Raw genomic sequence first — 14,844 nt, forward strand, 5'->3', positions numbered from 1 at the left:
ATCGGACAAGATGGTATTTGAACAGAAACCTGAAAAACGTGAGGGGGTGTGGGGAAAGGACATTCCAGGCAAGTACAAGAGAAAATCGCAAGTGCAAAGGCCCTGGGGTGGGACTCAGGTGTGACCAGAGCAGAGTGGGCAAGAAGAGTGGCGGGAGATAAGCTCAGAGAGCCAAATGGAGGCAGATCACGTGAGGCCTTGGGGGCCATGGGTAGGACTTTGGCTTCTACTCTGAGTGGGGTGGGAAACCATTGCAGGATTCTGAGCAGCGGAGGGCCTGATCTGTCTTATGTTTCAGAAATGACTGGGTTCCTGGGTGGAGAACAGGCTATAGGGGGGTGAGGTCAGTTTCCGGGGGACCAATGAAGAGGCTGCTAAAATACTGCAGGCAGGAGAAAGGGTTGTGTGGGTCCCAGGCCAGCAGCACGGATGGCGGGGAGCAGCGGAGGGGTGGGGTTCCTGGTATATTTCAAAGGCAGAGCCAAGAGGATTGCGCATGACTTCTTCCTGTCCACCAAACTTTGGGGACCCTCAGAAGAGGGTACTCAGGGAAGCGAGGTCACTTGGAGGCTCATTGGGGACTCCACTTGAAGGCGTCTGTCATCCCAGCCTCCCTTGCCAAGCCCAGGAGTGACCTTGGGGTTCCCTGAGACTGCTGCTTGAAGGAGAGTGCCCCTCTTGCAGACACGTGTCCCCCCTGCCTGGTTGTCCTCACACATTGAAGCTTGCACACAGCCCTGGGGGAGTGGGGCAGGTGGGCGCTCTGGACATGGGTCAGGAATTCACTCACTCGCTCCTCTCACCTGCAGCCTCCGGGGGCTGCGATGGGACAGGAGCCATGAATGGTGCCGCCCCCGGCCCCGCCGCCGCCGCCGCCGCCGCCGCCGCCCCGGTCCCGGTTCCGATCCCGGACTGGCGGCAGTTCTGTGAACTGCACGCGCAGGCGGCCGCCGTGGATTTCGCGCACAAGTTCTGCCGTTTCCTGCGGGACAACCCGGCCTACGACACGCCCGACGCCGGGGCCTCCTTCTCCCGCCACTTCGCCGCCAACTTCCTGGACGTGTTCAGCGAGGAGGTGCGCCGCGTGCTGGTGGCCGGGCCGGCGCCCCGGGGAGCGGCCGAGCCCCCAGACGCCATGGAGCCCGAGCCCTCGGGGGTCCCGGCGCTCAAAGCCGCGCCCTACGGCCACTCGCGGAGCTCCGAGGACGTGTCGGCGCACGTGGCGGCCAAGGCCCGCGTCCGCAAGGGCTTCTCGTTGCGCAATATGAGCCTGTGCGTTGTGGACGGCGTGCGCGACATGTGGCACCGGCGCTCCTCGCCCGAGCCCGACGCCGCCCCGCGGGCCGCCGAGCCCCCAGCCGAGCCGCGCGACAAGTGGACGCGGCGCCTGCGGCTGTCGCGGACGCTAGCGGCCAAGGTGGAGCTGCTGGACATCCAGCGCGAGGGCGCGCTGCGCTTCATGGTGGCCGACGACGCGGCCGCGGGTCCCGGGGGCGCTGCCCAGTGGCAGAAGTGTCGCCTGCTCCTGCGCAGGGCCGTGGCAGGCGAGCGCTTCCGCCTAGAGTTCTTCGTGCCGCCCAAGGTGAGTGCCCACCCCCACCTGGGGGGACCGTGGAGGGGCTGGCTTCGGGGACCGCACTGCCTGATCTGATGGGCAGGATGGAGTATTCAGGGTCAGGAACCTGGGATGCCAGGGGCCCCCCTCTGCCTCTGGGATGAGTCACCCCTCAGGCCCTCTTTTTCTGCCTGTGAGGTGTCAGAAGAACCCTCTGGCTACAGAAGGGGTTCTGGGTACTGTTCTTGGAGGTATTGGAGAGCCTGGCTGCCTGGACTCCTCTTCCTCACCTGGGGCCCCTGGGTGGCTGGAGCCTCCCCAGAGAGGAAAGGAGGCAATGACATTGGCACACTCACAGAGGGCCTGCCGGGGGTCTGCATCCTTCTCAGGGGAAATCTGCTTGTCCCCCAGCTTAGCTGCCACGCTCCAGCCCAGCCCCTGCCCAGGTGGCCCCTTTCCGGCCCAGATTTCATAAGCTTCTCCTGGCTGTCACCAGCATGGCCGCTCACCTGAGTGCACCGTGCCCTCCCCTCTCTTGGGGGCTCAACGTCAGAGCCCTGAGGGCAGCTTTGGGTCTCCTCCAGTGGAGCAAATCTGCCTTGTTTGGGAAGAGGGAATAACTCTAACAATAGTGCCCGCTTTCTGAGAGCCCTCATCCTCCCAGTTGCCCCAGCAAGGCGGGCAGCATGGTCCCCAGGTCACAGAAGAAGAGAAAAGAACGAAGGGAAGGGGTGTGGGCTGCCCAAAGTCACGCAGCTCGCAGGAGGCAGAGCTGAGCTAATCATACCCATCACCCTGGTGGTCTCGGGAATGAAAGGAGCGTGGAGCTGGGAGCTCCTTGTGCACTGGGAGGTTTGGAAGGGTGCGGGGTTGTCCGCCCAGGGCCCTCACCCACCTCTGGGCCCATTCTTTCCCCGCTGTCTTTAGCCACCCTGCGTCTCGCCTCCTCCATCTCCCTGTCTGTCGGGACGCTGGATGCTCCCCCTTGCCTTTCTCCCCTGGAGGTGCAGGATGTGGGCTCCCCAAGGCGGGGTGCCCATGAGCCGCATGAGAGGTGATCTCCCAGGGACACACTGACTCTCTGAAGAGCTTTCTCCCCAAGTCCCAGGATGCCCAGACTCACCAAGAACTTTTTGCCTGCCCAGGCCCCCACCTTTAGGTCCCTGAGAGAGTCATGGGCCACTAAGCCCAACTCCACCGTTTGTCAGACAGGGAGAGCGAGGCCCAGTGAGGGGTGGGAAGTGGGGTGGGGCTTGCCCAGGGTCACCCACAGGGCAGGGCTTCAATGCCTCTGGGCCCTGAGTGGCAACCACAGCTGCTCAGCTGTAAATAGCATGTCTGCTGCCCTCGAGGGAGGGGACACAGCAGCCGGTGCCCCCTGCAGCCCACCATTCACCGCGGGCAGAGGGCAGGCTTCCTGAGGGGTCACTTTCCCAACCTCTGCGAAAGGCAGGTGGCTTCCTATCCCAGATCTGGCCTCAGACCCTCCTTTTTTCATGCAAATGTTTGTGAATTCAGGAGTGAGCCAGGTGGGAAGCATGCCTGGTGAGGGCTCAGGTCCGGTTTCCCAAATATGTTTGGTTCCAGGGTGTGTGAGCCCCACGGGGAGCCCCTGCTGACACTCCCCCTGCCTTTGAGTCCTGTTCACCCATCCGCAGTCCAGATTTCTTCCTCCTCTTGCCCCTGAAGGCCTAGCTGCACCCTTGGAGCAGACCGGGGCTTGGGGTCTGCAGGCTTAGGGGCTGTTTCGGGGACCCTCAGCCTGCTCTTTCATACAGCCCCGTGTGTCAGGCTTCCAGCATCCTGCCCTCTCACTCACCCTGCAGGAAAAGTCTCCTGGACCCCAGGTGCCCTCATAGCCCTAGGCCGGCCAGCCCTGGGGCCCAGGGAGCAATGATGCTGGCCCCCTGCCATTAGGGAACCACCAGACAAGTGATATTTGCTGGACTGGATGGTAAAATAAACCTCAGTGGGGTGAGCACAGGATGCTCTGGGGGCCACAAGGAGGAGAAACTTCATAAGTGCTCACCAGGTGGCAGGGCCCCAGGACAGGCATTTCTGGAGACTCAAGCTGAGCGAGCCAAGGTCTGGGGTCGTGAAACAGCCTGATGGCTCCGTCCAGGGAAGTGGTAACAGTGAGCTGGAGCCGGGTGAGAGGCAGCTAGGCCAGGACAGACGGGCCTCAAGTGCAAGGCAGAGGAATCACCGCCTGTGGCCAGCGGGAGCCCAGCGATAGTTCCCAGACCAGCCTTCACTGCAGACCTGTCCGCTCCACCCACTCCAGGACCGCGGCCCCTGCCCCGCTGGCTGGCTTGATGGCCTGCCATGGTCAGCCGAGCCTCGCAGTCATCGCCCCAAGCGCAGCCCTGCTCTGCTGGATGGCAGCCAGTGCTGCCAGGAATTCCCATCCGCCTGCCCACCCAACGTGTGGCCCTTCCCTTTCCTCCTAAGAAAGCCCCTGTCCCAAAGTCCAAGCCCTGCCAGGAATCTCCGTCTCAAGGCAGCCCCGGGGGGCCTTCAGGCCAGGGCCAGGAGCTTTGGGGCAGAGTGGCCGTCCCCAGGAGTCCTGCCAGCTCACCTTGGTTAAATCCCACACTGGTCCCTTTGCCTCCACCTAGAGACACGGCCTGCCCGGCTCCAGGAGTCCTGTACTGAGTTAAGGCTCCAGACCTGTGCTGTGGAAAATCTAGTCTGAAGGGGGAGATGAGCATTTTTTTTTTTAAATGAACTAGAATAGAATAGAAAATCTCACACTCCATCACACAGTCAGGGTAAATATTGTCTGGTGAAACATGTGTTTCAGAGATATTTTTACCTGTGTGTGTGTACTGGGTCACAACGTCAAATGTATTTCTTACTATGGGTCAAGGTGAAAAATGTGAAAACCGCAGATCCGGTAGGTGCGCTGGGCGGAAGGGCAGCTGGGGCAGAGTTCACCCCCTCAGGGCTCAGAGGTGGGAGACTTATGTCAGTCCCAGCTCTGTCCCTGACTTGCTGTGTGACTATATGGGGAGGTCCCTCTGTTTCCCAGGAACTCCCTCAACTTACCCATCTGTGAAATGGGGATTGGGACACCTCTGTGCCAGGGCTGCCTGACCTCCTAAGCTGAGGGCTGCTCTGACCTCTGGGAGTGGGGAGGGGGGAGAGGGCTTCAGGAGGCCCTGGGGCCACTGTCTCACTGCCCTTTCCTCTGGCCTCCCAGGCCTCCAGGCCCAAAGTCAGCATCCCTCTGTCGGCCATCATTGAGGTCCGCACCACCATGCCCCTGGAGATGCCGGAGAAGGACAACACGTTCGTGCTCAAGGTGAGCCCCACCCCGGGCCCCACAGATCCCTCATGGGTGGCAGAGCTTGAGGGCAGTGTCGGGGGAGGTGAGGGTAAAGGACCAGCAGCAGGGCAGGGGGAGGGAGCCCTGGTTGGGGGTCCCAGGATCCTCCGCAGATGTCAAGCACATGGCTAGGATGTGAATCCTGGCCTGGGCTCCAAAGCCAAATGCCCCAGGTGTCGTCCAAGTCCACCGTGTGCGGCCCCGTTCCCATTTCCTCCTGCGCCTGGGTGAAGGTCCTGAGTTTCACTTCCTCCCCTCCCTTCCCCCACTGGAGTCAGCGAGCACCCACCCCACAGACAGGAACTGGTAGCCAGCCTGCAGCAGTTATGCAAATGCTCCTGTCGCCAGCACTGGAGTGTGGGAACCTGCCTGGTCCCACAGAGGGCACAAAGGCCCTGAGGGTGGGCAGGGGGGCACCCCAGTGAGTCTGGGGGCAGCTCCTCTTTTTCCCAGGCTCCACATCGCCGGGGTGGCCTGCTTGGGTTGCTGAGGACACGGCTCCGGGCTGCCAGGGCTGTGGCCCTGTGCCTCCTTGGAGGATTAGAGCGTGTTTGTGAGGCCAAGTCCCCAAGGAGGCCTGGTTCTACCCACCCGAAGCTGCACGGAGGCCCCCCGCACCTCCTCTCCAGGCTCCTGGTTGGGTTTATGTTTTTACTGTCCCTGTTTGTTTAGTCATGAACTCTCTTATTCATTTAGCAAACGTTTGCCAACCCCATACCCTGAGTCACCCCAGGCGGGGGACTGAGGACACGGCCCCTCCCTGCCTGGCACTCTCATCTGCTGGATGAGACAGGTCAGAGCCTCGCCCCTGACAGCTGGGTGGCCTCTGTGTCTCTGATGACGCTCAGGAGCCCTGAGGCCAACGGGCTCACCTGCCGGCCCGCTGTGGGCCTCAGTTTCCCCATCCATTCAGAGAGGGATGAAGGAAGTTCCGAGGACCGTCCCAGCTCTGAGATGCTGGGAGTCCAACCGCTCTTTACTGAGACACGCGACAAGAAGCTCAGAGCCCAGGCCTTGGCCTTAGAGACCTGGGTTCGGGTCCCAACACCTCCACCGAGCGCTAGTGTGACTTTGAGCGAGTTACCTGAACCTCTGAACCTCAGTCTTCTCATCGGTACGACGGGGAAAGCATCACCCCCCTCACGGGGCTGTTGGGAAGAGTTCATCAGACAATGTATGTGCAGGATCACACTCTGGGCCCGGCTTTCTCCTCCTTGTTTCCCTTCTGGAGGCTTCTTATCCCAGGGGCGTGGCCACAGAGGTGGAGTTCCAGGCGCAAAGGCGTGTGGGCCCTCAACTCGCTGCTGGGCCAGCCGGCCCCTCACAGACTTGAGCATTGTGGCCCTTCCACCCCACCTCCCCATCCCTTGCCCAGCCAGCATGGCCTCCTCCAGGGCCTGAGGACCTGAGCTCAGCAGGGCTGGACATCATCTCCATGATCCCCAGTGGTGGGCCCAGGAGGAAGGGGCTGCTGAGAGTGTGGGCTCCACCCAGGGACCCCATTGTCTTTCCTGCTGCCCTCACCAGTGAGCCCCCGGGGGGGAGGGGTGGGATGAGCCATTTGTCCCGGGCTCCGGAGCCTCCTGCCGAGGGTGCTGACTGGGATCTGGACTCTCGCCACCCCCTCCCCAGGTGGAGAACGGAGCAGAGTACATCCTGGAGACCATCGACTCCCTGCAGAAGCACTCGTGGGTAGCTGACATCCAGGGCTGTGTGGACCCTGGGTGAGTGCCCAAGTGCTCCTAGGATGGGAAGACGGGGTTGGGGGAGCCTAGCTCGGCTGTGCCCTTGGTCCAGCCTCCACGGGGAGGGCAGGAGCTGAGCTTGACACATGGGCTTTTCTCATTGCAGTCCAATTCAGGTGGGTGCTGGCCAGAACGCCCACACTCCCATTCCCAGCAGGCTCTGTAGGTTCGGGGTCTGGGGACCTGGAGGGAAGTTAAGTCAAGTCTTGTTCTCACGCCAGGGGAGGCTGAAACCACTAGGACAGGGGTAGTGATGGGGTGAGCCCAAAGTGCCAGGGGTGGGGGACCAACCGGGAGGCCCCTAATCCAGTCCTGGGGCTCCGAGAAGCTGTAGTGGTAGAGGTGCCCCCCTTCTCTGCAGCTTAAACAAAGGGCGGGCCTGAGCCTGGGAGAGGGGGCTGGGGGCGGCAGGGAGGAAGAAGAGCGAGAACAGCCCGGCAAAGGCTGTGGAGGTGTGCGAGGACCTGGGACTCGCAGGGAATGTCGGGCCCTCGGGTGACTGGAATTAGAGCCCATGAGGAGGAGACTTCCGTGAGAGCGCCGGAAGCTGGTAGGTCGGGGCAGTGGGGAGCCATGGCTGGTAATAAGGGCAGCTGTGGTCAGCCGAGTGCGGGAGGAACAGCAGGGAGGCTGGCGGCACCACGGGAGAGGCCCGAGGCCGGGAGGAGGAGGAGCAGGCAGGCCAGCAGGCTGAGCACTTGGCAGGAGCTCTGGCTACTGGGGTGAGCCAGGCCCCGGGGGAGGGGCTGCTGCCTCCTAATTAAGAGCTTCATTTAAGGAAGCACAATTAAAGTCCTGAGCGCCTCCCAGGGCCCCCCCCACCCTGCCACCCCCATCCCCAAAGTGGCCGTTATCCCTCCCCTGCCGCCCTCCCAGCCATCGGCTCCGCACACTCGTTCCCCAGCCCCCGTGAAGGTGAAGCTCACTTTGTGGCACAGATGGGGAGACAAAGGGCCAGGGCAGGGAAGGGAGCTGGCCCCAGCCCCGCCCCCCACCACGCCCTGCCCCTGTATGAGGGCCTCCGTGGGATCCTAGGAGGAGGGCAGCCTGTCAGGGGTCAGGGGTCAGGGGTCATGTGACCTCCAGGAGAGCTGCACCCACCAGGAGACATCTCCATATGGCCCGGTCACTCACATGGCGGCCACAGAGCAAGCTGAGGGTGTGGCAGAGGGACAGGGCTGATGCTGGCCGCGGGACTGTCTGCCACTGCCCGGCTCCATGAGCCTGCGGTCCGAGTCCCATGGCAGGACGTGGTTGGGCTTTCTCGCCTTCGCAGGGACAGCGAGGAAGATGCCGATCTCCCCTGTGCCCGGGGAAGCTGTCTGGCCAGCCGTGTGGCCTCTTGCAGCTGTGAGCTCCTGACGGATGGTAGGTGGGGACAGAGCTGGCTGGAGTAGTGGAGGCAGGGTCGGAGGGGACGGTCGCTCAAAGATGGTCAGACAGACAGACGTGCTTCTCACCTGCCATTTCTCCAGCAGCGGACCTGCCCCGGCCCCTAGAGACAACGGCAGCCGTGGTGACAGCCCCACACAGCCGAGCTCGAGATGCCGTCGGGGAGTCCCTGGTCCATGTCCCACTGGAGACCTTCCTGGAGACCCTGGAGTCCCCAGGTGGCAGCGGTAGTGACAGCAATAACACAGGTGCAGTGGGGCTGCACTCTTCCTGCTGCCCCTCCCTGCGCCCCCGCCCGAGGCCACAGGCACCCCCAGGCCTCTCCCAAGCCCTTCCTGAGCCTCAGAAGCAGTGACATTTCATCCCACTGGGTCCTTTGCACAGCTACTGGCTTTTGCAGGCTAGTCCAGGAATGTGACCCCTCCCACGGGCCCTGGTTTCAGTAGAAAACGCTCACAGAAAGGGGTGCAAAGGGTTGTAACGAGGGCTTGGGGACACAGACACTTGATCTGTTCCCAGGTTTGTTGCCGACTTAGAGAGTGACCCCAGGAAACTAAGTGATCCCACCAAACCAGAGAAAACTGGACGATGACTATGAAATAAGCATATTCTGATGTTATACATACAAGCAGATACAGCTGGGGTACTGAGGAGTTTTGTTACTGGTTCAGGAGGTGCAAGAACATTTAATGTGTGTTATGTGAGAACAGAAACCATTTGCCAATTGTTTTTTTTTTAATTTATTAATTTATTTATTTTTGGCTGTGTTGGGTCTTTGTTGCTGCGTGCAGGCTTTCTTTAGTTGCAGCAAGCGGGGGCTACTCTTCGTTGCGGTGGCGTCTCTTGTTGCAGAGCATGGGCTCTAGATGCGTGGGCTTCCGTAGTTGTGGCACGTGGGCTCAGTAGTTGTGGTTCGCGGGCTCTAGAGCGCAGGCTCAGTTGTTGTGGCGCACGGGCTTAGTTGCTCAGCGGCACATGGGATATTCCCGGACCAGGGCTCGAACCTGTGTCTCCTGCATTGGCAGGCGGATTCTTAACCACTGCGCCACCAGGGAAGTCCCACCAATTGCTATTAATGGTCTTTCCTTGAGACAAAAGGCACCCATTCCATCATTTGATACATTCTTATCATTAAGCTATTTGCTAAACCAGTCTGTAGTTTAAATCTACATTCTCTTATTCTATCATTTTCTCCTCTCCGTGCCTCAGTTTACCTCATATGTTTAGTGGGTGGGTCAGCTCCCTGCCTCGTTCTAAATTATTCAGCAGCGTCTTACATGCAAAAACCCAACAAGATGATGCATCCCTTTTCTCGTTTACGTGCCCCCTCTCTCCCCCACGCCTCTCACACTGTCATCCCTCTGCAGTGGAGGACGGAGCAGAGCCGGAGCCCGAGGCTGAGCCCGAGCTGGAGCTCTCTGACTACCCCTGGTTCCACGGGACACTGTCACGGGTCAAGGCAGCTCAGCTGGTTCTGGCAGGCGGGCCCCGGAGCCACGGCCTCTTTGTGATCCGCCAGAGTGAGACTCGGCCTGGCGAGTACGTGCTGACCTTCAACTTCCAGGGCAAGGCCAAGGTAAGTCAGGGAAGGCGGGTGGGGGGCACAGCGGGGAAGTATCCAGCCCAGGGGGAGGCGGGCTGAGGCGGCCCTGGTCCTGAGGCTGCACCTGCGCCCAGGAGGAGGCTCCACGGGTGTAGGGGTGGCATGGCTTCCCACAGGCCAGGCCTACCCCGGCCATGCTCCGAATCACTCGCCTCCCTCCTGCACCTCTCTGCTTGTGGCCGAGCCCCCAGGAGGCTGGGCCCTTCTGAGGGTTTGACTTTGACCCTGTGCATTGGGGATCACGTAGCACTAGGGCTTCTGAGGGTCTCCACCGAGAGCCACCTCCGTACAAGGCTGGGGTCCACCAGTGCTCCAAGCACGCAAGAGCCCCTCTTGTCCCCTGCTCAGCACAGCTCACCAGCCCCTCGTGGTCCCCAGCTGCGGGCCAGGCCTGTGCTCAGACCAGGCCAGGGCTTGTGGAAGGGAACCACATACAGTGGGCCCTAGAGAACCAGGCAGAAGGGGAGGAGCTGGGCCCGGCAGGAGGGCCACAGAGCAGGGGGCGCCAGAGGAGGCTCCTGACCCCACCAGCCAGAGTAGGAGAGGACCTTGACCTGAGACGTGCAATGGACAGAGAATCCTTGAGGTGAAGACAAGTGGAAGCGTGGTCCAGACAGGGCAGGGCAAAGGCACGGCTGTGAACCCAGAAGGCAGGCTCTCAAGGAAGGGCACTGCGTGCTAATAAAGACCTAAGGCACAAAGGAACACATGACAGAAAGTCCAGTGACCGTGGGGGGTTTCAGTGTGACAGAGTGGGCAGGAACCTCAAACTCCCCTCCCCCCATCCCGAGTTTCCGCTAAGGAAACAGACCCAGCCCTGGCTCCGCCCAGGACACAGTTCCCGTCAGTCCTTGCTGGAGGAGGGGGCACCCTAGGACTCCTGCTCCAGGCCTGCACTGGTAGCCAGTGTCCCAGCCCCCGGCTGGCCCCATGGCAGCGCTTCCCTGGGGACTCCTCCTTGGAAAGCAGCTGCTCTCACCAGCTCCTCTACAACCAGGCGCTTTACGCTGTCCGCCAGCCTGACCCGGAGTTTACTTCTCAGCCAGCACGGCCCCAGGGCAGCCTCCTCGGAGGGCCCGGGTCTGATGCATGCCCAAGCCAGAGGCTCGGATGGTGCCCAGCCCACCGTGGGGCATGGGGCAGGCGGGTGGGGTCGGGGGGGGGTCAGGATGTTTGGAGGGGAGACAGAGCTGGAGGCTCCACTCTTTCCAGGGCAAAACCCAGCCCTGAACTTTGTACTCACCACAGCTGGTGCCTCTCAGAGCACGGTGTCTGTCCAGAGTCCCGTGCAGAGCTGGAGAAGTTAGCGGTGGGATAGAGCCGCTTCCTACTCATACACCTCCGGGGAAGGAAGACCTCTGCCTTCCCAGGCCTCACTTTTCACCTTCAGATAAGAAATGTCTGGAATGTTTTTCCAAAGACTGAGAGGCACACGCTCCCTGGGGCCCAGCTCTGCCCTGGGTCTCTGTCCCCAAAGGCCCCACCCCGACTTGAGGCTGTGGTGTGACCCCACTATGCTGGTTTGGGCTGAGCCCCTGCCCTGGGCTGCCATGAGTGCTCCCCGGGTTTGCCCACACTGTTCTGGCAACTTCTGGCCCTGCCGAGTGGCAGAACTCACTCGTGGGAACACTCCCCTCCTCCCCAGGGTTTCTGTCTCCTGTACTAGGAGGCCAGCTCCCCCATCGCATGCACCCTCCCATCATCACCCCTGTTGCCACACACACCCCAGAGACGGCCACTCTTCCCCTTGTGAGATACACATGTGGCAAAAAAGGGCTGAAGCCAGAGACCTGTGGCTCCTCTCTCCCTGAGGCGCCTGGCCCACGTGGGCACTGTTCCTCCGTGCTGCACGCGTTCCCGCTGCAGCACAGTTGAGCAGCGTCTGCAGCCATTCGTCCCCAGCCCCCCTGGGGGTTGTCTGCAGCCTGCTGGGCTTTGCCTGTACGGGGACAGTGGGCAGACCCCTAGCTGCTGGGGTGGGAGGGCCACCCAAACATGAGTTCTCTTCCTAGCTCTGTGCTCTGCGGCTGCGGGCGAGTCTCCCCCTCCCTGTGCCTGGGTTTCCCCATCTCTAATATGGAGGCTGTAATCTCTACCTTCTAGGGCTTTTGGAGACTAGGGATGGAGGGGGTGTGCGAGGGGCCTGATGTGGGTGCTCCCAGCATAGGGACAGATGCATGCTCCCTCCAGTCCCAGCCTGGCTCTGTGGCCCTCATTCCCCATCCCCGCCATAGGCATGACCCCCCCTAAGATGGGCTCATGTGTCAGGCGCCCCCACTCTGACACCACCCCTGTGGCCTCTGTGAGACCTGGTCCTCCCCGTGACCTTCCAAGGCACTTGCCAAGCGTGGGGCCAGTCCGAGACCCCCGCACCCCACACTGACCACACCCATCTGCGCTCACAGCACCTGCGCCTGTCCTTGAACGGCCACGGGCAGTGCCATGTGCAGCACCTGTGGTTCCAGTCTGTGCTCGACATGCTCCGCCACTTCCACACCCACCCCATCCCGCTGGAGTCCGGGGGCTCTGCAGACATCACCCTTCGCAGCTATGTGCGGGCCCAGGACCCCCCACCTGGTAAGACGCCCCTACCTGGCCCGTGCAAACAGACAGGTGGGCAGTGGGGGAGGGCGTCACCCTCAGGCTGCCACCCTGCTAGACCCGTGGGATGAGCACCCGGTCTTGGGCGAGTTGTAAGCAACCCGGGCATCAGGATTGGCGGGAGAGTGGCAGCCCTGAGGGATCCGTGTCCTGAGTAATTCCCGGCAGGTGGAAGGGGGTGGAGTCCCTTAGATCCCTGCACAGGTGGGGCTCAGCGCTGAGCTGTTGAAGGAAGGAAGCCTTGGAGGGGTGAGTGAGGGTGCCTGGCACGCGGGTGTCGCCTATACCCATGACTTTAGTTATCGGGGAGGTGGGCTGGAACCCGGCGCGCTGAATTCGGGTTCCCGGCTCCATGTGTGATGCCAGGCCATCCCGTTCCTCCGGGGCTCTGGCCCCTGTCTGCACGCCGGGACTGGGGGTCGGGGGTGGCCAGGGCCCAGGCTTGGCGCTGACGGCCCGCGGTCTCCCGTTGCAGACCCGGGGCCCTCGCCCAGCGCCGCGCCCGCGCCCCCCACCTGCTGGAGCGAGCCGGCCGGCCAGCACTACTTCTCCAGCCTCGCCGCGGCCGCCTGCCCGCCCGCCTCGCCCTCGGAGGCCGGCGGCGCCTCGTCCTCATCCGCCTCGTCGTCCTCGGCAGCGTCTGTGCCCGGCGCCTCGCGCCCGGTCGAGGGCCCGCTGAGCGCGCGCAGCCGCAGCAACAGCGCCGAGCGCCTGCTGGAGGCGGCGGGCGGGGGCGCCGACGAGCCCCCAGAAACCGGGCCGGGAGAGGGCGCCCGGGGCCGCACGCGCGCCGTCGAGAACCAGTACTCCTTCTACTAGGCCGGCGCGGGCGGCGCCAAGGCCCTGGGGCCACCCGGACCCGCCCGGCCGCGGGGCGATGGCCCACGTGGCCGTCCGTCCCACGGACCCTGCCGGCCCCCGCCCGGCGCTGGGTGGGAAAAGCGAAGCTCTTCAGTGAAGACATAATGTTATTAAAGAGCCTGTTTTAGGGACTGCACCTGGCTCTCCGTCGTCCTTTCTCCTGCCTTGGCCTCAGGCACGGCTCCTCCTGGGCCTGCCAGGGAGGAGGGAGAGCCACACACGGGCCCCGTGTAGAGCCCACCGTGGCCTGGCGCCTGCCCGGCCCCCACCCAGGTCTGTCTTAGGGGACCCGGCACCCCGTTGGGCGAGTGAAACCGGGAGACAACCGGCAGTCCTGAAGGAGGTGCAGAGCTAAAGCGCTGGGCCCAAGAGGCCCACAGGGATTGGGGAGGGGGATTTGGCGGAGCTGTGAGAGAGGAAGGGGGGGAGGGATAACTGAGCAGAGGCTTTGGGGGCAAGAATGAGGGGTGGGGGAGGGTAGAGGAAAGCTGAGAAAGGAGGGCTCATCCTGGGACACAATGAAGGATGGGAGTGAGGCCAGGTATGGGGGGGCCTTGAATGCCAGCGTGAGGAGCTGGACTCTGGTGAGGAGAGAATAACTGTGTCCTTGGGCTCGTCATTGAGGTCCTGGCAGTGTGGACAGGATTTTCCCACATGAGCCCACTTGGGGATTGGGCAGTGGAAGAGGCTGGGCTTCTCACCTTTGACCTAGATTCAAACTTGCAAGTGGCCTAGAGGGTCCTCCCACCCCCCACCCCAACCCCTTGCCTCCCTGCAGGTGGAGGTCCAGCTGTGGCTCCCGCCTGGAGACACAGCCTGCTCGAGGTCCCAGCACCCCAGCCCTCAGGCAGTGGTCCTGAGAAGGATCTTGTGCCTGCTGCACCAAAGCGCCCTCCCCTCCCCAAGTCCAAACTCTGCCTCGCCGCCTGGGGCCATGGACCCACGGTCCCTCTGCCCAGGAGCGCCCTTGTAGGGCTTGCATCCGTGATGTGCATTTCAGAGCCCCAGACAGTTAATCCTCCTGGGACTGCTACTGCAGCACCTGCAAGCCCTTCCCCGTATGAGGGGCACCAGCGCCCCTGGGGGGCTCCCAGAGCTTTTCTGCTTGAGTTACCCAGTCCCGACTCACCAAATGACCAGGAAGTGACCGAGCAGTACTCCTGTTGCCATCACGGTGAGGGAGTACAAGGCTGGTGCTCAGAACAGCCCGTACCTCAGCTTCCGGCATCTCCATCCTTGCGGCTGGAGCTGCTCCGTGCTGTTGCCCGTGTGCCGTGGTGGTTTGGGGTCTGTGCCAGGCCAAGTGCAAGCCCCCATCCCCCTCGGGGGTCGTGGGGGTGAGGCTCAGGCTGGGCAGAGGACAGCGGGCTGGTGAGAGCTCTGCTTGGCTGCCTTCTACCTCTCCGGCAGCGGGAGTCTCCCCAGTGGCAAGACGGCCGAGCCCCAGACATCACCCTCAAGCCTGAGGCTTCATCCTTGCTCCCTCAGTGGAAGGGTTCAGTGGCCTCAGGGGTGGAGTTGAGACTCGAACACGGGGTCTGCCGTTCTTCAGCCCTCCTGCCTCTCCCTCCTGACACAGTCGGCCACCTTGGAGGCCGCTTTACCTGCTGAGAGCTCAAGGCAGGAATCGGCCCAGGAGTGAAAGCAAAAGGCACTGAAGGCTGAACCAGGGACCCAGAGCGTGAGAAAGTGGGAAAGGGGCTGTGCCCACTCTGAAGATGGCAGTCAGGCACTGTTCCTAAGGTGTTCCCAGGGTAAA

At 62.4% G+C, this 14,844-nt stretch overlaps 1 protein-coding gene across 2 annotated transcripts; it reads left to right on the top strand.

Moving 5' to 3' along the window:
- Positions 1 to 823: 823 nt before the first annotated feature.
- Positions 824 to 13,043, top strand: SH2B2 (SH2B adaptor protein 2; the record flags this gene model as incomplete). 2 transcript variants are annotated; one of them, XM_082857329.1, is made up of 8 exons in its annotated part: positions 824 to 1,582; positions 4,758 to 4,859; positions 6,516 to 6,607; positions 7,905 to 7,996; positions 8,104 to 8,268; positions 9,388 to 9,596; positions 12,029 to 12,200; positions 12,700 to 13,043. In XM_082857329.1, the coding sequence occupies 8 exons, from the start codon at positions 839 to 841 to the stop codon at positions 13,041 to 13,043; spliced, it is 1,920 nt and encodes a 639-aa protein (XP_082713455.1). The 2 variants fall into 2 exon arrangements, with proteins under 2 accessions (XP_082713455.1, XP_082713456.1); XM_082857330.1 differs by having other exon boundaries at positions 839 to 1,582; positions 8,107 to 8,268.
- Between the last annotated feature and the right edge of the window lie 1,801 nt (positions 13,044 to 14,844).

Source organism: Leucopleurus acutus (assembly GCF_964270905.1).
Source record: "Leucopleurus acutus genome assembly, chromosome: 16".
Lineage (NCBI taxonomy): Eukaryota > Metazoa > Chordata > Mammalia > Artiodactyla > Delphinidae > Leucopleurus > Leucopleurus acutus.